The 27,269-nt window shown below is 34.3% G+C and overlaps 1 protein-coding gene across 1 annotated transcript in view; it reads right to left on the bottom strand.

The window, feature by feature from the left end:
* ACVR2A (activin A receptor type 2A) overlaps positions 1–27,269 on the bottom strand; it is an 83,851-nt gene that overhangs the window by 19,457 nt on the left and 37,125 nt on the right. Inside the window, exons 2-4 of the mRNA XM_079710352.1 lie at positions 13,320–13,527; positions 9,567–9,676; positions 9,215–9,369 (exon numbers count right to left, since the gene is read on the bottom strand). Of these exons, the coding sequence (XP_079566478.1) occupies positions 9,215–9,369; positions 9,567–9,676; positions 13,320–13,527 (473 nt within the window). The remainder of the gene's footprint in view (positions 1–9,214; positions 9,370–9,566; positions 9,677–13,319; positions 13,528–27,269) is intronic.

The following is a 27,269-nucleotide window of genomic DNA, read 5'->3' as shown; positions in this document are numbered from 1 at the left end:
TTTAAAAAAGACTATTTATTGCCAAGCAGACAGAAATAGAATATGTAAAGAAATAATATAGTATGTGTATCAGGACAAATGCTTCTGAGCTAAGGAAAGCAAGACATTATACATTAACAGATTTAATAATACTGATACTATCAAATACACAGCCATGATTCTACCCAATTAGATCTTCAAAATTCCCTCTATGATACATCAACTCCTACTTCTCATATCTTAACTTCTTCCAAAAGCAAAGCATGAAGGCAGACCAAGGTGGATGAATGAGGATTCTGAATAAGTTCCCTAAGAAGTGATTAGCTCCTCAGGGTAGTCAGCACTGGAGTTACAAGTCTGAAAGAGATATGGTAGACATGCCTATTCTTCTGGCTGCTGCTCAGGAGCATCAGGTTTATTACTGGGTACAGAAGAAATTTTATTTTTATTTAGCATTTGTGTTCTGCAAGTGGAAAAAAGGAAAAGGACCGTGCTATACATTAATAAATTGTGATGTGATAAAATGGTTATGTTTATCTGCAAGGCTATATATAGTCACTATAAAAACTATTGTAAATGTAAATTATGTACTCTGATCCCTCCCTGTATCTACTTTAGTTTTTTATGGACCCAACCTAGTAATTTACTGAAATGAGCTATTCAATTAAAATTACTTCAGTGGATAATAATAATCCTTGGACATAAATGTCCAAGGCTTTGCCACTCAGCAGACTGACTCTAGGCCAAGTCACTTCACCTATATACATCATGGGGTATTGAAAGATTACACTGAGTTAATATGTATAAAGTGCTTTGTATAGTGCTTGACAGAGTACTCAAAATGAAATTTTTTATTATTTGAAATTAATTTCAAAGTATTGACACATATATATGCCAATATTTTGAAATTATTTTCAAGTATAATAATTTCAATAAATCAATTTTAATATTGAAATCAATGGTTTCAACAAAAATTCTTCCTTTGGAGTACAATTTTGAGGTCACTGGCAATTCACAGCTAAAACTTATTGAGCACTTAAAATTAGCCCAGCACCCTAGATGTGACTCTTCTCCCAATCACTACAGAAATGGAATCAAGCATTTCTCCTCCTTTCCTCCATCTTTGCCCAAAATTGTTGAAGCAATTCCCTTTTTACTCTTTTTACCCTTCCTCTCCAAGCTGCAAAGTCAAACAACCAATCAACTAACCTATTTTTAGTACACCTACATGTTAACTGTGGGCTCCAGAAGGGCCAGCAAAGACAGTCCCGGAGCCACTTAACATTATACATCAAGCACAGCGCCTGGCATACAGTAGGCGCTCAAGCAACAGGTGAATAGTTAAGCAAAAATAAAACAAACCAACCAACGTGAACACCTCCCCAGCCCATCTGATGCAAGCAGCTTTCACTAACAAATGGACTTCTTCATTTTTATTATCTCAAATTAATAGAAAAAGGTTTGACAGCAATGAAGTAGCTAGGAACGATGGAATAGATCGAGGATGAGGTTCAGGAAATAAAAAACAGAGAGAAAAGCAAGCTCACTTCTTCCTATCTACCATCTCCTTGCCAGACAAGAAGAAGGAGATATTATGCACTCTGGTCTATACGCATCAGTCCCATTTGTAAATTGGCAAACAAGGCGGGGCCCTTCACAGGCCAAAGAAAAACTGATTTCAAGATTTTAAAATTTAATATGTCATTTTTAGAAATAAGGTGCTTTGATTAATTTTAATGTGCAGCTTTAACTTGTTTTAAGCTTTTGATACAGCTTTTTTTTTTTTTTTTTTTTCCCTTTCGCTCCTTCTCCCCTTCTTTTTTGCTTTGGACACAGAATTTCAGCCAACCTCCAAGTGGGCCTGTCTGTACATTTGTAAGAGAAACAACTTATATACACCTAACTAGAGTAATACTTTGTCAAGCTGCATGTCTATGGATAATTTATGATACTTCTCCCTACAATTAGTTTAGAAGTATATATAGAAGTAAGTTGTGGGACCTCCCTGGTGGCACAGTGGTTAAGAATCCGCCTGCCAATGCAGGGGACATGGGTTCGATCCCTGGTCCAGGAAGATCCCACATGCCGCGGAGCAACTAAGCCCGTGTGCCACAACTACTTGAGCCTGCACTCTAGAGCCCGCGAACCACAACTACTGAAGCCTATGTGCTCTAAGGCCTGTGTACCACAACTACTGAGCCCATGTGCTGAACTACTGAAGCCCGTGCACCTAGAGCCCATGCTCTAGGCAAGAGAAGCCACTGCAATGAGAAGCCCGCGCAATGCAACAAAGAGTAGCCCCGCTTACTGCAGCTAGAGAAAGCCCATGTGAAGCAACAAAGACCCAACACAGCCAAAAACAAATTTAAAAAAAAATTTTTTTAAGTAAGTTGTAATTTAGGTTATCAACACAAAAATAATGACACAAAGAGACATTTGTAGTAGCCCTGTACTATTTCTCAGGCATATATGGAAAAAAAAAAGAAAAAAAGGTGCTCAAGAGTTAGGCAGTAGAATTATACCACCACATTAAATATCCTAAAATAATACAATTAAAAACTATTTGTGAAGTGTAGGTTCTAGCTCTTAGCAGAAACCTAACACAAACTCTAAGCTAATAAAACATCAAATTTTGGTATTTTATTAGCATACGTTAAAGCTCCACTAAATTTCACTTAAAAACACATCATATAATCAGAATGAGATAGATTCAAAGTACTAAGCTGAAAAGCTTTCCTCAATATGCTGTTAAAAGAAAGCAATTGTAGAATAACAATTTTATAGTTTATAAAAAAGAAAAATATATATACTCAAATGAGATTAGAGAAAGATGTCAAAAGATACACATCAACCTGTTAAAACTGGTTATTTCAGGAAAATGATAAAGGAAAAAGAGGAAGAACAAATGATTCTCTCCTTTTTTTGGACATACTTCTTTCTGTATAATTTGTCTTCCTATAACAAGCAAGCATTTGTAGTTAATTTTTAAATGGAAGAGAAAGTGAAAGAGAGAGATGTGTTCTTAAACTCCACCCATTCAGCAATCAACCTGTTTCAAGATGTGCTTCTACAGATGTAATATTTATTTTGTAAGTATAACTTAATACTAACATATTAAATATTCAATAAAACTCAGTAAACTTCTCCCTGCATCTTCTCCAAATAAGGAAGAAGCACACTCTCCTAAACTGACTTGGCTGAATAATGTTATGCTACCCCTTTAGTATCTTATTAATTTTAAATGGGTACATATATAAACTCATGTTCAACAGGAAAATACTACAAAGCATTGTCACAGATGGCTTGGTTCTCAGTGGATAGTAATCTGACATACCGTGAAACAACCTATTATTACTTTAATATTAAGGTCAACAGCATTGTTTTGTATGCACAACTCAATATTCCAAACATCTGAAAGCCTTTAGTCAGACCAAAATCTAGACAAAATGTCATGAAATGTTATGTCAGGACTGAAGAGACTGATGTCATTTAAAAAGTATTAATGCTGCAATACTTTAGTGCTATTATATAGCCTTCAAAAATTAACAAGAAACTAACTTCATACCTTGTTAAAGGTAGGTAATTTCTAACCCTAAACTGCATTTTCTTATCAAGTGGTATTTTTTATCAACACAAATATAGATTTTATAAGAAGGAAACTTAAGCTTATATATGGTTATGAAAGCAATGCAAACAGTTTCACTGAAACCACATTAACCACAATAAGACTTCTTAATAGAGTCAATGCATCAATTCCCTCATATTCGTGACTCACTGGTACTAGAAAAACCAGTTTGCATTCAATTTACTTACTGGAGATTGTAAGAGCATCTACCTACATACAGAAAGACAGTTTCAGGATAGGCAAAAGAAAAGATGACCCAGGTAATGCAAATTAACAGGATGCTTCACACCTGTGATTACAGAACGAGTCGAATAATGGCATTCTCTTATAAAAGCCTGAAATAGGGCTTCCCTGGTGGCGCAGTGGTTGAGAGTCTGCCTGCCGATGCAGGGGACATGGGTTCGTGCCCCGGTCCGAGAAGATCCCACATGCCGTGGAGCGGCTAGGCTCGTGAGCCATGGCCGCTGAGCCTGCGCGTCTGGCGCCTGTGCTCCGCGATGGGAGAGGCCACAACAGTGAGAGGCTCGTGTACCGAGGGAAAAAAAAAGCCTGAAATACTTCCATTTTATTTTGCCCCCAAGAAATAAAGTCCTAAAGCACATAAAATGTTTATTAAACAATTCCTGGGTATACTGCATTACCATCTTAGTATAACACTAAATGAAACAATTCAGCAATTCATCACTTACAGAATGGTTATTACATACAAACACTGCATGAGATACAGCAGTGATTACAATACATACCTTGTCTTTAAGGAGCTTATAATAAAGTATGATAATGGAACATGCTCACAAATGGCCAGAACCTTTCTCAACCTAAGTTATTTCATCTGAATCACAAAAGAGAGAAACTGACGTGAGCACTATTTTCTCAATTCTTTCAAGGATGGCACGTAACTAATACCATTCTAGATACATATGATGGATGGCTTAGGGTGTAATGGAAGAAAAGAATCAAAAGGCAGACAAAGTATGGAAGACAACATGTCATGTTCCAAACTTTGTATTCTTGCTGTTGGATCACTAAGAGCCCTCAAATATTTTTAAGCACGGAAGTAACATAATCAGGCATGTAAAATGTTACTGTATAGCAATAGTATAGATGGAGAGAGAGAACTGGAAACAAGAAGACCAGCTACGAGACTACAAAAATAATCTCAGCCTCCAGCGTAATAATGTCCTGAAAACCACAGGATCAGAAAGGATGAAAAGGTACTGGAGTTCATAAATAACAGGGCTAAGAATAAGAAAAGTTGCTGTCTCCAAGGCTTTCACCCAGGATGAGGGGAAGACAGTGATAACATGAAAAAATGTTAGAAACATAGTAGTTACAGGTTATAAAGAAAGAAGAGTGGTTTATTTCTTAAAAAAAAAAGCACAATTACTTTTTTCTATGTCTCTAACTATGATAGATGTATTTTAGAATATTTTTTATTTTAAAATAAATTAGAACCGTAATTAAAGACCAGATTTTAAAGCATGTATATACCCTGTATCACTTCTTCAAAATACTAACAAAACCAGAAGAAACTTTGATGTCTTAGAAGTAAAGAATCCTACCATTTAACTGCCAGAACCAGCTTATTAAGATATGTATGTAGATATGTCTTAGTCCTCCAGAATACCCCGTAAGACTGATCTTTTACCCACAAAGAGAATAAAAGACTGAGATCAGACCAATGAATGAACACAGTATATGTAACGTTAGCTTGTTCTGCTGAGAATCACTGTAAATTCTCTTCAAATATAGTTCTTATTGTAGGAACGATCCATCAATAAGCTATCACCAGCCTTTAGCCAACGCTTTAAGAAAAAGTTTCCCTAAGAAAAGAGAATGACAAATTTTACGTCATTGTCTAAAAGTGAAGAAATTAGAAGGAAGATTGTTGCAGAAATGCACAACAAGAATGTAAGATCTTTTCCTAACTGGTCTTGAAATTAAACTTTGAATATGGGGACATGAATATGGGGTGAAATGCAGAAGACACCTTAAGACTTCAAATGTGTAGTATGTTTCCCCTACCGACTTCTCCTGTCCCTCAAAAAAGCCTTGAATAGCTAGGGCATTGGCACTATCAACTCAGAAGCACAAGAATCTTTACCTGCAACCCAATCCATGTTCATAAACCCTATTCTAAAATGTGTGCTAGGGCTTCCCTGGTGGCGCAGTGGTTGAGAGTCCGCCTGCCGATGCAGGGGACACGGGTTCGTGCCCCGGTCCGGGAAGACCCCACATGCCGCGGAGCGGCTGGGCCCGTGAGCCATGGCCTCTGAGCCTGTGCGTCCAGAGCCTGTGCTCCGCAACGGGAGAGGCCACAACAGTGAGAGGCCCATGTACCGCAAAAAATAAAATAAAATAAAATAAAATAAAATGTGTGCTAAAAAAATTTTAATGGAAAACAGATGACTTGTTTATTTCCCCTTCTGTCCTCTGTGAGACAATGTGATCATGTTATTGCTCACTTTAGTAGTCAAACTACTCAACATCCCAAAATAGGAAAATAAATTCACTAATAGAATGATTTTGAAATGGCAGGGATGTTTACTGAATTATCTGAAACAGCAAAAGCATCTGCTTTCTGAAAAAAGAGAGGCAGAACAGCATAAGCAGTAAGAGCAAAGCTTTAGTGTCAGAGGGTCTTAGTTCAGATTCCAGCTCTGATACTTGTGAGCTTTGCTATGTCTCAATTTCTTTATCTATAAAATAGGGATTATAACACTACATAAACAACCCTGTGAGGTAAAATCAGATCAGTCCTTTCCACACCTAGCTGGTCACCAGAACTGCCTGGAAAACTTATTAGAATCATAATATCCCAGGCCCCATTCCATACTTTCAGGGGCGTAGTCCAGGAATTTGTATTTCTTAACAAATTCCAAAGATGATCCTTACATACTGGTCACAACTTGGAAATCATGGGGAAATTTTTATGTATTTTTTGTATATTTTTTATATATATATTAATACATCTATGTAACTTACCAGTACTCTAGTACACTGTAAATGTTCAATTAATGCTTGATACAATTATCAATCATTTTTTTGAAGCAGAAATAAAACTGAGCGTTTTGTAACAAGATGGCCACTAAGTAATCTTGCAGAAGTAGTCTGCATAAACCTCTCACCAAAAATGAGACTTACAGCATGACTCTATACCGTTTGAAACAATGAAAGATGACATATATGAAGTTCCACATTGATGACAATGCTCCTTTTCCACAACACAGTTTATGACAGAAGGAAAGCATAAAGTCAGGCATGTCTTAAATTTTTCATAATAAAGCCTGACCATTCCAGGTCATTCCTTCACAAAACCTTTTTAAGTTCATTCCTTATTTTTCAGTAATTCATACAATTCATGCAAATTCACTAGAGAACAACACAAACACTAAATAAATGTGTACAATAACATTAACCATTGCAACAAATATCTAAAACCCACAGAGATGGATACTCATTGAACATTCCTAGTTCTTATTTATGAATAATAATCCATCTTTCCTTTTTAAAAATCCAAACCCTTGAATTAATTAGCATTTCTAAATAAAGTGGCCTCAAATATATGATATTCAGCCCTTTAAAATGTCCAACCACACTTTTTCACCAATATTTTATATAAATGTTATCTATAGGATTACATTATTATTTTTAAAGTTCTATTAAGAAATTTAACAAATTTGTTTTTAAATGTAGTTTCCAGTTTGTTTCTATCGTATCACAAATCCAGGGCAAATTTAGACACTTAAATACTCTTTTTTTTTCCTTTTCTTTTCTTTTGTGTTAAATTCACAACAATTTAATCACTAATTAGAGACAATATAAGAAAACAAAGCAAAAAAAGTAGATCTCTATGAAGCAAACTGACTACTTTGAAAAATCATGTACAGGAAATAATCATTTTTGAAAATAGAATTATGTAAGCCCAAGGTGGCATCGCTATTTAGGTCATTACAATCTGCACAAATACATTTAAAATAGTCTTTGCACAAATATTTGTTGTACCCACCATCAAAGTAAGTAAAATGGAGCTTCCTAAAACCCCCTATCAATATATTTTATGTGCCAAATTTAATTTGCATTTGTCCATAACTCTCCTTTTGAACCAGCATCACAGACTTCTGAATTGATATGATTACATTCAAATTGGAGGTTTAGAAGGAAGTTAGCTCCCACATTTATTTCTGCTGGTGATCCTAATAAAGGCAACTGCTCTTAAGTTACTGAAAGAGACAGCTTCACAAATCAATGCATGTCACCAACAGTAAATACTTATTCTGTTAAATGTAGATATTAAATAAAAAATAGTTACCACCAACAGAAAGTAAAGTGTATTCTATGGACATTTTGGAGTAAACTACATATATTTATTAGGCACTAAATTTTTTAAATTTTAAAGTACTTCTTAAAGTGATTTTTAACAAATCTACAAGTTATCTACTAATGTTAAAAGTTAAAATATTTCAGCTGTACAAAATAGTGTGTTTACCTAATTTACTAAATGAGGAGTTTTACCTTTGGACTTATTTCTCCATATACCCATCCTACAAAGATTACAGGATCAATGATCTAATGCCAACAGATTTGCTTCAAGCACTGAGAAAGGAATATGTTATGTAAATAAAGCTTAAAGTGAAGAAGTTGTTTTGGTCATTAAATTATAAGACTTTACCATTTTCTTCTACCAAGTTTTAACCATTAATCCTAGTGGTATTAGAGAAACAAAGTTAAACTAAGAGATCCAGAAGGCTGAGGTAATCTGATCTTAAGAGTCAAAAGAAACACAAACTCAAGTTTAAAGACATCTCAAGCAATTAAACCAAAAGTTATCATGTTTCCTCTGCCTGCAGAATAATAACTACTTATATTAAAAGTCCTTGTAAAGCACTGAACTGTCCACATGATAGAGAGTGAGGAAAACTTCATGAATTTATTCTGACTACCTACCCACCACACCTATATTTTCAGATATATTCGGTGTCGAGGGAGGGAGAATCAAGGGCATTAAAAAAGTTTTCAGACTTCAGTACACGTTTGATATGCTGCAAATAAAAATATATACACTTGGAACTACAAACAACACATGATGAGAACTGTTGCTCCTCTTCCGTAGAACAACAATTTTATAGATATATCCTCTTGATGCCTTTGTGAAACTTCTCTATCCCACATTCTTGGTTACCTTACTGGGTCCCTCACCATGGTTAAAAGGATTTTTTGGCAAGTAGTTTTGAAAAAGACACAAAAACTTAGGAGTGGAAGAGAAAATAGAAGGGAAAGAAAGGGCTACGATATCACTTCTCTATCATCAATTACTTCTCAAGAAAGACAGCAGAGTATATCCCACATTTTAAAGTACTATAATGACAGTAAAACCCTCCAAAGAACAGGAATGGGAATACTCTTTATTCTACTCCACTTCAACCCTTAAACTTAGGACACAGCAAATTAATAAGTTTGCAAAATTAGCTATAGTTCCCATGACAATAAATATTCAAAAATTAACTCCAAAGGAAAATGATTTGTAACAATCTACTGTGGTTTCACCACAGTAATATTTCTTTAAAATGTAAAATCTAAAACAACACAAAGTACAAGACAATAACTTACTTGAGTTGGAACAAGCACAGGAGGATAAGCCATCTTATGATGCCTGTACACCCAAAATGCACAAATGACAATCCCCGCAATTAGCATAAGTGGCACCAAAGAATAGAGCAAGATGTTGTAATAGGGTGGCTTTGGTGTAACTGGATTCGAAGTAGCTGTGGAAAAGAGGAGGAAGAAAACCACTCAGATTTGGTCGACAAAATTTCACAATAAATATTTATTATAGTGTCAAATTTTAGGAGAAAAAATAAAGAGTAGGAGAAGATGGGAGTAAATTATTCCATCAACACAAATATGCTTTGCTTTCAATCTACTAGTTGAACAGACATATGCATTTTCCCTGTGAACTTACGCTGTGTGACTTCCATCTCCGGAAAATAAGAAAACCTTTCATTACACATATTGCCCTCACAGCAACAAAAATATACTTCAGGGCTATCTTTTTTTTCTATACAGTCAGTCCTATAAACAAAAAGAGGAGAAATAATTAAAATCAACATTATTACTCTGAATCTACAATAGGTGTTTTTCTAAAGTTCTCAGAGATAAAATAATGAATAAGTCATTTATAGTCAACTTTGAGATTTTTATTAATATTCAATAATCAATTCTTAAAAGTCAAAAACGTTCCTTGAATCCTATTATTAAATCTCATCAGAAAAATAAATCAACAGCTGATTTTATAATAATCACATTGGCTCCTTGAAACCATTTCTTTAATTTGGTTTTTAATGATCAATCTAAGGCAACCATCTTTTTTTTTTTTTGCAGTACGCGGGCCTCTCCCTGCTGCGGCCTCTACCGATGCGGAGCACAGGCTCCGGACGCACAGGCTCAGCGGCCATGGCTCACGGGCCCAGCCGCTCCGCGGCATGTGGGATCTTCCCAGACTGGGGCACGAACCCGTGTCCCCTGCATCAGCAGGTGGACTCTCAACCACTGCGCCACCAGGGAAGCCCGGCAACCATCTTTTTAAATTGTTTATTTAATTAGTAGAGAAGCTTGAAGAGGAACATAAAGCCAATGAAGAAATTTGGTCTAAGAGTGCTTTTACTCACAGGAAATATGGCTTTCCCATTTTATGAATACAAAAACTGAACACTATATATAAAAAAAACTGTATGTGTGTGTACACATATAAATACATACCTATATGCCTATGCATACATATAAATACACAGGCACAAAATAATGTGTGGCAGAACATATTTCATCATCAGAGACCTAAACCAGGCTTGGGAATTAAGCCATTTTTGTAGCAGATTTAAATTCCCTGAACACAATGAACAGGGTTAAGGATAAGTAACAAGAACAATATGTAACAACAAACATACAGGCCCTAGTAACTCAAAAAACTGACTGGAGGTGGGTTGACTTAAAGGGTAGGGGGAGGCAGCCTTCTACATAGGACCTGAGTTACTGAAAAGATAGGGATTTAGCACCTAGATTAAATCCTAATCAACCACTAAAAAATTAGCTATACCTAGTTTTTAAAATCAGATATTTAAATATGGCTAATAACATCAGGTAGATTTAAAGACACATTACAAATAAACTGTGAACTTTTATAATGGCTGTTAGAACAACAAGGTTGAATTTAATTCTAAAGTGAAAAGCTCAAGAAGTTTCAGGGAGAAGGCAATTTTAATAAAATCAAACTTTGAAATAAAATCTATACCAATGTCTATTTAGTAGAAAGTTAAAGGACAAATGAAAGCTAAATTTCTAACAATTTATAAAGAAAAATTTACAAATTTAAAATTTAATATTTAAAATCATGAATCAAATCATAGGTTAACGTGATTAAATACCTAGTCTAGTTAACTGAAGTAAATTATCAATACTTTTCACCATTCAATTTCATTCTTTTTACCACTGTCTTTTCCTCCACACTTTGACATTTCTTGAATCTTCTTTTCCTTTCTCTTATTTATGTTACTACCTTTAATATTTGTTTTTTAATCAACTTCAGAACATAAAAGCAGAAATTCACATACTTTTAAATTGGCATTTAACCCCTAGAAACAAAGCTGATGTGGTAATTATCACTGTAAGAGCAGGCATTTGCACTGAACAACTCACTCACATTATCTAGCAAAGTTTAATCTCCAGTAATACTGGTTTTAGGTGAGAAGCACAGTAGCATTTTACAATAAAAAGAACAGGGATCCCTGATTTCAACTAATTAATAGACAGTTTTGAATAAAGATGACCTCCAAACCTCATTTTTTCCCCAACTTCTTCTTCAACTTTTCTTTTTTTATAAATTGAGATATAATTTGCTATAACATTATATTAGTTTCAGGTGTACAACCTAGTGATTGGATATTTGCATATATTGTGAAATGATCACCACAGTAAGTCTAGTTAACATCTCATCACCACACATAGTTAAAAATTTTTTTTTCTTGTGAAGAGAACTTTTAAGATTTACTTAAAAGTTGCTAAGTTCCTTAGGAACTTTCAAATATACAATACAGTATTATTAACTATAGTCACCATTACATCACATCCCCCATTATATCCCCAGGACCTATTTGTTTTATAACTGAAAATTCATACCCTTTTGACTCCCTTCACCCATTTGCCCACCCCTCACCCCCAGCCTCTGGCAACCACCAACGGTTCTCTATATATATGGGTTCTTTTCTTTTTTTTAAAGATTCCACATACTAGTGAGATCATATGGTATTTGTCTTTCTCTGTCTGATTTATTTCACTTAGCATAATGCCCTCAAGGTCATCAGTGTTGTTGCAAATGGCAAGATATTCTTCTTTTTTATGGCTGAAAAATAGTTCATTGTATACATAGACCATATTTTCTTTACCCATTCATCCATTGACAGACACTTAGGTTGTTTCCACATCTTGGATATTGTAAATAATGCTGCAATAAACGTGGAGGTGCATATATCTTTTCAAGTTAGTGTTTTCATTTCCTTTGTATATATACCCAAAAGTGGAACTGCTATATCACTGCTATTTTTAATTTTTTGAGGAACATCTATACTGTTTCCCTAGTGGCTCTACTTACTCTTTCATAACAGCAAATATCACTTAATGATCACCTCTGTTAATAAAGAAGCTAATAATCAGAAATACAGCTAAAATGTATAATTACAGAGTAATAATCCCCAGAAAATTCATATATATAGATGTATATCCTAAATACTAAATATATACCTAAATGACCATTTTAATTTTCACCAAAAGTGGAGCTAATTCAATTTTCATGAGTTTATTCAACACATTTTACTATTAATCACATATGTCCAATCAACCACAGATTCGTGGTAATCTATTAAAGCCCCTGAAAGTGGATCAGGATGTAGCTAGAGTTCCGTGAGTGTATTAGTTATCTGGCTCCAAAAAGTCTGGTTATCTAGGATTCTGTACCTTCTGCAGTCATCAGCACCCACCCTCAGTGAAAATCCTGTGGCCCAGGCAGTTTAAGTGATCGGCCAAACATCTAGGGACACCTTGCAGAAAGATCACAGGCAGTCAATGACATATCCACTATATTTTATTTCCAACAGAATAAAACAATTTAAACAAGGTTTTTAAAATAAAATGTAGCTTTCTATGAGGATTGTGTTAGTTCTGATGTAATTCTGAATGTCAAGTTAAAATGTCTCTTGGGATAAAGAACAAAGGCCTACTCTGCAAGGAAATGTAGTGAGATCAATTTCTTCCAGATACATAAAGAGGGAAACTAAAATGATTAAGCTTTATTCTCCTTCAGGATAGATTTTCAACAGATATATTCTCTCTTAAAGCAATTTTTAAAATCCTTTTTCCTTAAAATTGGTGTTTTAAAAAAACCTATAACCCTACAACATATGGAAAGAAATGTTTCTTATCTAAAGTTCTCACTACTTGATAGATTATTCAAAGTATATTGAAGATAAAACATAAACATGCTATATTTATTTTTTTACTTTAAAATACATATCTTGTCATTACAACATGTTATAATGGTCTTCATAATCCCATCTTAAAAAAGAAACAGTGAAAATCCATGCATTGATCTTTCTCCTTTTAAAAAAATGGGGGGGGGAATGAAAATTATTCAACACTATCATAAGAAAATAAAAAGTGTTCTTACCTGTCATAGCAGTTGATATCATCCAGCCAACAACCTTGCTTCACTATTTCAATGGAACCAGAAATATTCTTCCAGGTAGCAAAACAATGCCGCCGTTTATCTTTGTCACCATAACAGGATTCAACACCAGTTCGATTGGTTCTATCTCTTTCCCAATTAGCATTATAGAAAATACACTCCTGAGTTTCTGATCTACCAAGTATAGCACCTATAAGATAATAAAACGACAACTTTTAATATAACTGTATTTGTTCCTAAACAGATCGTCTTGTCTCCCAGTACATGAAACTTCAAATCTTCCTGAAATGTCAATAATCTACTGCCTTACTAGTGTTATAACATTGGGTTCAGGTTTCCAGGTCAATCTCTGTACTTTAAGTATAATAAACATAATAATAGAAAGCAACCACATATATCACAGGGTTTCTCTGTAAAAGGCCAGTTTCACTTAAGAATGTCCTTGATGGAAAGCAGTACAATTGTTAATTTTTAAAAAAATCTTGACCCTTGAGTAGACTTCTTCTCAATATTCTGTGTGACAAAATGGGAACTAACCAAAAGCACTGCTACTACACACTGAAGTACAATGATTGCCCTCAGAAAAAGCCCTTGCATGATTGAGTTGTGAACTAAACCAACCAAGGCTATTCAGACGACTATTTGGCAGAAATGTTCCCAAAATGAACCAAGTAAACCTGTTACATCAAGAAAAACACCTGACAGTATGCACTGCCAATAATAAAATATGAGTTTTCAAGCAAAAATAAGAATTTTGGAAAATTTGTATTTACCACCACCATTAGCCTGACACCTTCCCAATACTTAAAGAATTTCTGATGAGTGGTGATATTAACAAATGTGACTTTTAAATACAGAATAATGAGATGTGCCAATATTTAGAAGGTCTATATAATTCAGAGAACCAATATTTTCCAAGTGAATTATGCATGACGTTTGAAAAACACTCATGGGCAAAAAAATCCATACAAAATTCAAGATAGCCAAGTAGATTTTAACATTACAGAGGACAAAAAGTTCACTAGTGGTTTCAGATTCCACACTGTAACTAACTTTTAAGAAACTATCTCTTGTCTTACATGGAAAAGCAAAGGAACCGGAATACCCAAAATAATTCTGAAAAAAATGTACAAAACAGAATTCATACTGTTTGTTTTTTCGTTGGCTGCACTGCGTGGCTTGTGAGATCTTAGTTCCCCACTCAGGCATTGAACCTGGGCCATGGCAATGAAAGCGCCGAGTCCTAACCACTGGACCGCCAGGGAACTCCCCATATTACTTGTTTTTAAGACTTTTACTAAAGCTTTGGCAATCAAGACAGTGTGGTCTTAGTGAAAAGACAGACACATGAACCTACAGGACAGGACAGAGACTCCAGAAATAGACCCAAACACATACGGTCAGTTGATACACAGCGAAGGTACCAATGCATTTAGCAGAGAAAGTCAACAACTGACGCTGGAACAATTGGACATCTATATGCAAAACAAAGAACCTCAACTCATATCAACTCATAGCTCATGCTATATATAAAAATTTACTCTAAACACATCATAAACTCAAAAGAAAACCTAAAACTATGAAATTTCTAGAAAAAAATGAAAAATCTGGTGACCCTAAATTATGAAAGATTTCTTAGAACACAAAACACATGAGCTACAAAAGAAAAAACTGGTAAGTTGAACTTCATTAAAATTGAAACTTCTCTTTGAAAGTTAAGGAAAAAAATTCAGACTGGGAGCAAATACTTGCAAACTACATACCTTAAAAATAACTGATATTCAGAAAATATAAAGACCTCTCACAACTCAACAATATGAAAACATACTACCCAATTTCTAAAAACTGAGCAAGAGATTCAAAGAGATGCTTTATCAAACAGATATGAATGGGAAATACTACATAAAAAGATATTCAATATCACTAATAATCCACAATTATCTTAAAATAGGATTAAAATATTCCTCACTTTTCTAACTATATATCTGTGTATGGCCAAATTTCCTTCACATCAAAACAATACAACGGATTGTTGTATCACAACAAATTGAGTAGAAAAAACAGATATAAGAATCCAGTTGTCTTCTACTAAAACAATTATAAAGAGATCTGTAACAATTTCACTAATTTTTTTGTTGTCTTGGAAAATAGTTTTCATAAAAATCTATTCTTTTGTTAACATATAATGGATTTATTGTCACTTCTAAATAAATACATATTTTTAATTTTCTGCCTTAATTTCTAATATGATGAATACTTACAGATACAAAGCACATAAAAACTCTCTGGGGTAAGTCTAAAGAAGTTCTGAGACCAAAAAGTTTGAGAACTGCTGCTCTACAATGCTCTAGCACAGAGATATAATTATAAGCTGATAAAATCTGTGGCAGTAATGGTGCTGTGGACTCCTCAACTACAGAAGAAATAATAGTGTGAGTGGACATGTAAACTATGGCTGGTAACTCTATGTCCATTGTATTTTATAAAAGAAGGGCTGCTACTACTATTCATCTGTATATAAACAGTAGCCATTTTGTAAATTATTCCTTTTCAGAAACCTGTTGAAAATAACAGCAAATTAAGTTTCCTCCTTTACTAAATAACCACAAAGCAATCATACTCTGCCCATGTTATCTCAAAACAGGGGATGGCAAACTTTTTTCTGCAAAGGGCCAGAGAGTAAATATTTTAGCTTTTGCAGGCCATATGGTCTCTTTCACAACTACTCAATTCTGCCACTGTAGCACAAAAGCATCCAGAGGACAGTAAATGAATGAGCATTGTTACATTCAAATAAAACTTTATTTACAGAGAGTGAAAATTAAATTTCATGTAATTTTTACATGTCACAAAATACTATTCTTTTTTTGATTTTTTTCCCAACCATTTAAAAATGTAAATATCATTCTTAGTTCACAGGCTGGATTTGGCCCACAGGCTGTGTGGTCAGCTACCTCTTATTTTTTTAAAGATTTTTTTTTTTTGATGTGGACCATTTTTAAAGTCTTTATTGAATTTGTTACAATATTGCTTCTGTTTTAAGTTTTGGTTTTTTGGCCGCGAGGCATGTGGGATCTTAGCTCCCTGACCAGGGATCGAACCCACACTCCCTGCATTGGAAGGTGAAGTCTTAACCACTGGACCGCCAGGGAAGTCCTGGTCAGCTACCTCTTGAAACAACATCCTAATTCCCACAGTCTAGCTAACCTGCCTTTTGTTTGTTTTGTTTGTTGAGGAGGAGTCTTCTGTGAACTATCACTTGTGTAATTCATGTTAAAAACCACTATTAATTATTTTTAATTTCCAAAAGAAGACTCCATTGAAGCACAGGAACAACACTTGAACTAAATAAAACTGACCTCCCAAAAAAGAACATTGCCTATAACAAAAATGCCAAATAGGTTTTATCTTTGGCGTCAATTCCAATCAATTAAGAGTGGCTGCCAGGAGCCATGTACTGAGAAAGATTTTGAGGTAAAGGGTTTTGAAATTAGTATAGAAGGAGAGGGGAAAACATCAGTATCTTTTCTTTGCCACCTCTGGACTTGAAAAAAGATAAACAAATGACTATTTTCTTTATTTCTTTTAATACTTCTTAATATATACATATACATATATATATATATTTTTTCTTTTGCGGTACGCGGTCCTCTCACTGTTGTGGCCTCTCCCGTTGTGGAGCACAGGCTCTGGACGCGCAGGCTCAGCGGCCATGGCTCACGGGTCCAGCCGCTCCACGGCATGTGGGATCTTCCCGGACCGGGGCACGAACCCATGTCCCCTGCATTGGCAGGCGGACGCTCAACCACTGTGCCACCAGGGAAGCCCTACTTCTTAATATTTAATGGCAAGTTAAGATTTCAGATGATTTTCTAGATCTAGACTATCACTTGATTGATATTATCCATAGATAGAAAGAAAACTGCTTAATGGGGAAAACTGACAATCTTGCCACCCCCCCTCCTCAAGCTGATTGGGTAATCAGTCTCTATCCATCACGTCTCCAACTGACCACTAAATATAATAACATGATTATTATAAAAATAAACCAAGTTATATGTATTTTTATGTTAAGCTCACATAGTGACTTTAAAGGTGTAGTTCTAAAGAGGATGACAAAAGTTACCTATATTTACTAGTTTTTAAGAGCATCTCCCAATTTAAAATTTTCTGAAACTTTAAATTTCTACCATAGGTTTATTCTATCAAAGTAATTCCAAATAGTTAATATGACTTTCAAAAGAAATAAATGAACATAAAAGGTCTGTGTGCAGGGTTTATTATAATGGTTCTTAACAAATGATGTGCATCAGAATCCCCTATGTGTTTTCTTGAATTCACGTTTGAGTGCCATTTTGTATGCCCCAGGAATGAGTAGTTGAAAAGTACATGGGAGGCGGCGGGGAAATATATAGATGTATAGATATTGTATGTATGTTTTCTTTTCTCCTTTTGGCAAAGACCCACTGGTGATCTAATGTTCCTCCCCAGTGAAGTACCACTGGCTTAGTAGACTGTGACCTGAACTTGGAATTTAGTTTACAAACTGACCTTGAACAAGTTACCAAACCTTTCACAGCTTTGTTTCCATATTTGATTCAATTTCCCTAATAATTCCATAATTATTATGGATAATTCCATAGTTTCATAACTCACACTCAGGCAAGTTATAGCAAATCAGTAAGTCTAGTTGCAGAATCTAGTATCAGAATTATTTTAGATAATAGTTCTATTTCCAAAGTACTGCTTATACATAATGACTCATACTGACCATTTCATTTTTCCTACCATTTAAAAAGAAAAAAAAATTAATACACAGGACCTGAAATTTGTTAGAACATTTGGCCATAAAGTAGGCCTATAAAAGTCATACTCAAAACCTGAAATACTCCTCCCATGAGGAAAAAGTAAATTTTACCTACTGCAACTGCATCTGAGGACAATTAGGGTTTTGTTTTTTAAAAGCATTAAGTATTAAAATAATACACCAACACTAATTTTACACAGTCTCTTCCAGAAAAAGATGAAGAGGGACTACTTAACTAATTTTCTGAAGCCAGTATTACGTTGATACAAAAACCAAAGACAGAACAAAAAAGAAGAGGGGTAATACAGACCAGTATCTCTCACTAACTTAGATGTAGAAGTTCTCAACAAAATTTTAGCAAACAAAATCCAAAACTGTATTTTTTTAAAGTAATACATCACAACCAAGTACAATCTATTCCAGGCATGTAAGGTTGGTTTGATATTCAAAAATCAGTAAATGCAATCTGCCAAATAAACAGGCTAAAAGAGAAAAATCATATGGTCTATCAGTATAACAGGAATAGATGGAAACTTCCCCAAAGTCACAAGGAGCACCTACAAAAAAAACTACAGCCAACATCATACTTAATGGTGAAAGACTGAATGACTTCCCTCTAATATCAGAAACAAGGCAATAATGTCTACTCCCACCACTTTTATTTAACACAGTACTGAAAGTTTTAGCTATTGCAATAAGGCAAGAAAAAGAAATTAAAGGCATACCAATTGGAAAAGAAGATATAAAACTGTTTCTATTTGCAGATGAAATGACTGTCTATTTAGGAAATTCCAAGGAATCTTCAAGCAGAAAAAATGCTAGAACTAGTGAGTGAGTTCCGTAAGATCACAGAATACAAATCAACACACAAATATCAACTGTGCTTCTTTATACTGACAATGAACAACTGGAACTGAAAGTAAAAATTAAAAGTACCAGTTACAATTGCTCCTAAGAAAATAAAATACATATAGTCTAATAAAACATATATAGGATTTGTATGATGAAAATTATAAAATGTTGATGAAAGAAATCAAAGAAGACCTAAACACTTGGAGAGACATACTGTATTCATGGATTGGAAGAGTCAACATAATAAAGATGTCCATTTTCCCTAAACTGATAAATAGGATTAATCCAATTCACATAAAAATCTCAGCAAATTTCTTTGTAGACACCTAAAAGAGCTTATTAATGTGTTGAAAAAGAATAATAAAGGGAGAAATCACTCTTCTTGGTGTTAAGGCTTACCATATAGTTGCAGTAGCATGACAGTGTGGTACTGGTGGAGACAAAGACACAAAGACCAGTGGTACAGATAGAGGAATGAGAAACAGACCCATACGAATATGCCCAATTAATTTTTAACAAATGAGCAAAAGAATTTTAAAGGAGGAGAGATAGCCTTTTCAATAAATGGTGCTGGAACAGTGGACATGGATCAAGCAAATATTCCTTAAATGCCCCCCTCCCTTTGCAATCTATCATCATTCTAACAGTTTCTGAAAGCCCAGCCCTTGCAAAAAGCCTCCCAGGCTAAATCTCACATATGTGACAATTTTCAAGTTTTCTCATCAGAACTCCTCCTTCCCACAAAATGCACACTACTTGCAATCCAATATAAAATATTTTATATTTACTCGTTGTTTTTAGTTAGTTGTCTATATAAGTTCTTTCATACATCAGAATGCTATTGGATCTAAGACTGTCTTACTTGCCCTCCAAACATAAACAGTACTTAATGAATGATTAAAATGTAAAAATGTGATGTGACAACTGAATTTTAAAAATTTTAAAATCCACCAACTAGGGCTTCCCTGGTGGCGCAGTGGTTGAGAGTGCACCTGCTGATGCAGGGGACACGGGTTCGTGTCCCAGTCTGGGAAGATCCCACATGCCACGGAGCGGCTGGGCCCGTGAGCCATGGCCGCTGAGCCTGCGTGTCCGGAGCCTGTGCTCCACAACGGGAAAGGCCACAACAGTGAGAGGCCCGTGTACAGCAAAAAAAAAAAAAAAAAAAAAAATCCACCAACTACTACTGCACCCCCATCTCCTTTGAAACAGATAGATGGAATTAAAGAATCTTTTACAATTGTGAATTGTATTAATTTCTTATCTGATTAAGATGACAATGTTTTTCACGGTCCTGTGACCAGCCTCATCCTATCACAATTTTCCTACGGTATGCAACCAACATTAAACAGAAAGAAAAGAACTATTTTGACAACTTACAAATCTGAGGCTCACTTCTGGAAAAGTATTTTAATGCTGTCTGAAACTACCAACAAGTCACTGAGAACACAGTATAAACAGGTTACTGAATGCCTTCCCTAACCTTGTGCCTCCCAAAGGCAACTTAGTTTGCTAGGAAGGGTTAATGAAGTTTCAAAAATAATAAATACAACATGAAAAGCAATTCTTGTTTTCCCTTCACATGTCACTGCTTCCCACCACTCTAGGGGTAGAACACACATCCAAAGAGAATCACTTATGGAAGCCAGATCAAACTGAATGATGCTTTTAATCAAAAACATTTTATAGTACAAATAAAATAAAATTGTATCAAAACACTGATACAACCCTCATGCAACCCTCAATATGACGGATACCCTAATTTCCCCCAATGAGAAGATATTTTAAAAATCTTTTGACCAACTTGAAATATACAAACCTTTCTATATTTGTATGAAAAGCCCAATGTATACTTATTTTAACTCATTAATTTAGTTTTATGAATGTTTTAAAATCATGAAGCACAAAAATTTTAAAAAACAATTTTGTTCAAACTTCACATACGTCTTTCAACAAGTGTCATCTCATTACCTTCTTTTTGAGTCATTTAAAAGTAACAAAACTTGAATTATCTTCATTTCCGTTTAAGTTGTTTGAGAAACAGTACTTTTTGAAGTCATATAGAATATTGTCACTGGAAATGTTTCTCCAAGCCACAAACTTCCACTCCCATAATATTAAGACACTGTTTTTTTCCCATTGTTCTATAGGTATATATTGTGATGTTCATAAAGTACTTATAATATTGCTCTTAAAAGTGAGATTTTAAAGGCTTTTTTTTTTACCTTTGTGAATAGTTTACAACAAATTATGATAGTTAGTCAACCCTCCCAAGAATAATTTCTTATCTGTTTGAACTCTTTATTCCCCTTTTACCTTTTCCCTCGGGAAACTTCCATAAAAATTCAAAACTAGCACTGACTGGCATCATTTCAAGCCTGTCTTCTACAAACATTATTCTTCTATTCAAAATAAAATTATTGAGTAAGAGCCTCAAAATATTAAAAACTTTGCAAAGTCTCAAATATAAAATGACTTTTTCTGGGAATAATCTTTGAAGAAAACTTTGCTTTTATATTGAACATATACAGATGAAAAAAATTGATCATATGCTTGTACTGTAAATTAAAACACCAAGATAAGGGCTATAAATAAATGCAGTAGGACTTTGGAGATGATAACCTGGACCTCCACTAAACTATGAGCTTCCAGAACAAGCCCTACTATCATTGTTGTATCAGCAGTACCTGGCACAGTACAGGAACTCATTAAACATGCACTAAATCAATCAATTAACAAGGAAATGAAAAAAGAAGGTTTTATGGAGGAAAGGGGACTAAAGCAGGACTATTAAGGAAAGAGACAAAACTGAGCTAAACAGAGACAGAGAAGATCATGATCAAATAAACAGGGCTGTGGTTAATCAGTGTTTGACAAGATTGCTTTCACTAAACATGAACATTCCATATTCTTCAGTATTGGGTATAATCAAGGCAGATTTGCAAGACATCAAAAGTTAAGAATAAAAGTTATATTTTTAAGATTAACCTGAAAATCAGTAAACTGTGTTGGAATGGAAGGAAACTCAGCAAGCCATATTAACTACCCAATAAAAACCAGGAGTCTATAATATCCATGCTTATCAGATGGCCACAGGTATCAAAAGGACTGGCAAATTAGAATACGGAGATCAAGTTTTTGCTTTACACAGTCTCTTATTTGGTCTAAGTGTAAGAAAGTAAGATAAAAGTGACCTGAGTTAGGTATTTGGCTGTTGATAAATATTTAGCTTACATCATCTTACAAAATAAAGCTTTATTCTTTATATATTTACCCTATGTTTCTTTTTTTTGCTAACTCTCTTCCTGATGTTATGTTCTTACTGTCATGAAAGGTATGTATTGTCCGGGATAAGCAAGGTATCTTCAAAGATAAGGCACAACAGAAAAGTGGTTTTGCCTATAGCCACAAAATGTGTGGGCTACCTATAAATGCCCAGATCTCAAGATTGAAATAATTCTATGCAATTCTCTGGCACTCATTCAAAATACGAATTATATCAAAACAGGTACAAGCAGATACAAGTATTACCTAGACCATATAAAACAGGTTTCTGATATTAGATGTTCATTTTGGGGGGAACAGGGAGATCACGGTGACTGCAGCTAGAGGCCAATACTCCCATCAGAATAAATGGACTATTTTTTCAATTGCACAAAAGCCAAAACTGGGCATAAACTTAGAAGAATAAGAGATAAAGGTAAATTCTCAGAACAGACATCCTAAGATAGATTAAGGAACCCCCCCCCACACACACACACACACACACAAAGTAGTTTCTACTAAAAACAACCTACAAGTCTCAATTACTCTGAAAAGACACTAGGTACATTAAGGGGTTTTAGTGCTTCATTTACTTGGGAAAATGCAGGCTTTCTTTTTAGTAAATCATCAAACTCTGATGTAAAAACGGATCACTTCAGCTGCTATGAAAGTAATGTGAAATATTACCCTTGAGGAACCAGCAGTATTAAGAGTGAGAAACTTAAAAAAACAAAACAAAACAAAACAAAACAACTCATCACAAAGTTTTCATCAAAGTAACATCTGGCAACTTAAAACCAGCAACTGAAGAAAATCAGCAATACTTATTAGAGAAGTTTTAAATAGCAGTACACTTCTATTAAAGGAAAAGAATACAAACTGAAAACTCACTATGATATTAAATAACAGCTATATCACTTAACTAGCCTTATTTTAAAAATCACCAATGGCCTTCATATTTATAACTAAGATGCTTAGTACTAGAAGAGAAGAATCTAAAATTCTTGTTTATTACTTTTATGTGTTGTGTAATTTCTTTAAAACTCATTTTAATAATTTGTTTTTATGCATCTATAAACAGATCAAAGGTCTTCTGGTATCCTTTCTTTTCTATATTAATAAACATCACAGAAGTCACCTTCCCTATTTGGCTGCCCTGGGCTGTTTTTAAGTATTAGGAAAAAAAGTAAAGTCAACAATGTCCCAAAAGACTTCTGATAAACAAGTTAGAAATATGAGGAAGGAGAATAAATTTTCAAATAAAATTTCTGGATGGCAATGCAACATTTTAGGACCTGTCAATCTAATTTTTATTTTTATTTTTTTAAACTAAGCACCTTCCTACCACCAAACAATCACTTCCAAAGGAAAACACAAACACTTTCTGGCAATTTTCCCAGAAATTTTTTTTGCCTTGCCTGTTATACTCAGTACTATCAGTCTGACAAAACAGTTCAAGATTCTGTCCATCTAGCTTAAGTAATATAAACTAAAAACAGAACTTATGTGGAATAAAATAAAAATATAAACATTGTACGTTGTAACACTAGACACAGTGTGTGCATACATGGGTGTGAGAAGGAGAATAAAAGTAGATGTCAACATTTAACCACTGGTTATCTAAGGACCCCTAATGTTAATTCCTGACAAATTACTAAGATAACCACCTAAAATGTATTTTAACACTGTTAACTCATCAGTGACTGATTTTCCTCATATAGGTCCAAAATAAGTATATATCTACTTTTATACAGACCAGGGTTTGAAGAACACATAAATTTCTCAAACCTCTCTCTTAAAAATCCTTAACAAAATTTTAGAGGCCCAAAGAGAACACCAAATTTGAAATAGAATTACCTTTTATAAAAGAGGCAAGCAAAACCTCTCTAAATAAAGCTCTTACAAATTTCTTATTTTTTAATTCACTTAATTGTAGATCTAGTTCAATACAAAGAGGTTTAATAAGAGTTACCAGATCATGAAATGAAAAAAGGCAAAATATCAACTCTTAATTTGGAAATAGTTCTCAAACAACTGAGAACACAGTTTGATTATATTTAGTAAGTTTTTAAAAACACATATATTTACCAGCTTCACTCTTAGGAAACTACTGATCTCTTAGATCTTAAAAAATTAAAATACTCAGTTAATTTTCTATGATATTTCTATAACTATTACCCCACCCTCCAAAAATGAAAGATTCATTTGCTACTTAATTCATAAGAGAAAAGGGAAAGCCCTTAAAACTAATAACCCTTTTTTAAAAATCCCTAAATCACAACAATACAAAACACGCACCCTTCCTCTAAAACCCAGAGAAAACTAAGCAAAAATTTCAGGTAAACATTCTAAATCAAATGAATATTTGATTCTAGGTTGCAGTTACTGGCCTCTTGGGTAAAATTTGTAAAAGTTGTATTTGTAAAAGTCATGTTTGCCCATTTTAAAGATAAACACGTCCACCTAATACCTTTCATCCATCTCTACCTTTCTGTAGAGCAAAATTTTTAAAGAACCTCATTTTTAAAACTCTTCTTTAAGTACAGAAGATGCTCTACCCCTGGCTTGTTCAATAAAAGATACTAACTTAATCTGTGCTGAATTACTAAACACTAAATAACAAAAGACATCCATTATAAAGTTCTCCCCCAAAAGAAAGAAAAATTTCTTTAAAAGTAACATCTTTACACCGTTAAAGGTAACCGTTCTCATTCTCTTAAGGAATGACTTGACATCTTTTTAGGCAGAAATGTACTTTAAGTCGGTATATTTGGTTGGTAGCCTGGAATAAAAGCATTGATTTTATCATCAACCGCCAAAGAATTTCATTTTCCTGAATACATAAAGTATATATAGAATAATAGGAAACAGGAAAAGAGCAAACCACAAAACTCCAAATTTGTGATTCAACTGACTAGCACCTGGGAACACATTTAAGATTACTTTTCTAGGGCAGTCCAAGAAAGCCTGGCAAATTTCCAGACCTCGACCTCCCTGTGCCTTTTTAATAATTAAAAGGGGGGGGGCAGGTAATGGTTGTATGAAAAGACCTGCTTTCTTCTAATTTTAACCAATATAAGTAGGCTTCTTATGACATTATGAGGGAGAGATTTCTACAAACAAAGAACAAGAAAAACAGAAGCCCAATGTTTTCCCCTCACAAATTAGAAAAGTCCACCCTGCTACCCCTCTGCCCCTTGGTGGGACACTTTTAAAGTCTATTTTGGTGACACATTACATGAAATCTTAAGAGGACATTATGTCTTTCACACAGGTAGAGCATCTTCCACATTCAACAAATATATAGTGTTGGTAGGCATTTTGATATTTAAGTACTAAGCAAAATAGTAAAAAAGAAAATATTTTCAAACTTTGAGATATCTTTAACCTCAACCTGGGAAAAAGAAAAAATGAGTCCTAATTTTCAAAACAAGACACTAGAAGTAGAAAGCAGGAGAGAAACTTACAAATCTTTAGATATTTCTGAACTTCAATTAAGGCTTATTCTAATTCCTCCTGTAAGGTAAAACTGGGAAGGCAGGAACGATAAATAAATGATCAGAAGGTCACAAAGACTAGGAAATTTCAAGTATGCTTCTTTATCAATGTATTTTATTTAAAGGAAAAAACTCATGTTATTGCCTCTAAAAAAGTAGGATTTTGTGTTGGAACTGAATTTGGAAGATAAAAAGATGACTAAAAAAATATAAAATTTGAATGAGATATCCTGAAAGCATACAAAAGAGCTCACTAGTCATCACTGCTTGGTATTATGGAACAGCCACACCACCAACTCCTTATTAGTAGACAGGTAGTACAGACACCTTAGAAAGCAAATAAACCCTCTATACAGGCCTTTATACTAGCTATAAAGAAACCATACTTTCATACTAGCACCCTTAAACGAATAAAACAATAAAATAATGTTACCTAGCTTGTCAAATGAAAATTTATAGATAACTGACATCAAAAAAAAAAAAGAGCAAAATCATTTGGTCATAAGAAATCAAATTGTAAAAAAATCTAAGCTAATTTTTGAAGGAGGTGAGTGTCAGTGGAGTAAGAAGGTTATACTGCAAGTCACCAATCTCTCTCCCTGGGCTAGGGCAATAGCCTCCCTAACTGATTTCCCAGGTTCCACTTTTATCCTATTCAAACAAAATCAAGTCATTCCCCCACTTTAAAGCCATTCAATGGCTTTCCACTACCCTTGGCCTTAAAATAAAATTTGAACAAATCCTATAAGGCCTTCCACAGTTTGGCCTCTGTCCAGCCTTAATTCACACCAGACAAGCGAACTTCTTTCTTGGAACATCAAACTCCTTCAGGCCTTGATACATTCTTTCTACCACCACCTCCCCATCCCTAACCCCTTTTAATGGGTGAGATACTGAAGTGGAGTAAGCATTGAGAAAATGCTTGGAAAAGTTTAATAAGAGTTACCAGATCATGAAATGAAAAAAGGCAAAATATCAACTCTTAATTTGGAAATAGTTCTCAAACAACTGAGAACACAGTTTGATTATATTTAGTAAGTTTTTAAAAACACATATATTTACCAGCTTCGCTCTTAAGAAACTACTGATCTCTTAGATCTCAAAAAATTAAAATACTCAGTTAATTTTCTATGATATTCCTATAACTATTACCCCACCTTCCAAAAATGAAAGATTCATTTGCTACTTAATTCATAAAAGAAAAGGGAAAGCCCTTAAAACTAATAACCCTTTTTAAAAAATCCCTAAATCACAACAATACAAAACATGCACCCTTCCTCTAAAACCCAGAGAAAACTAAGCAAAAATTTCAGGTAAACATTCTAAATCAAATGAATATTTGATTCTAGGTTACAGCTACTGGCCTCTTGTGTAAAATCTGCAAAAGCTGTATTTGTAAAAGTCATGTTTGACCATTTTAAAGATAAACACATCCATCTAATACCTTTCAACAACTACCAAAGTTGTTTTAGATGTTGGCTTGTCTGAACCTTATAAAAGAGATTTTTATAA

This window comes from Hyperoodon ampullatus, assembly GCF_949752795.1.
Source record: "Hyperoodon ampullatus genome assembly, chromosome: 8".
Classification (NCBI taxonomy): Eukaryota; Metazoa; Chordata; class Mammalia; order Artiodactyla; family Ziphiidae; genus Hyperoodon; species Hyperoodon ampullatus.
This window is presented reverse-complemented; position numbering and strand designations above follow the sequence as displayed.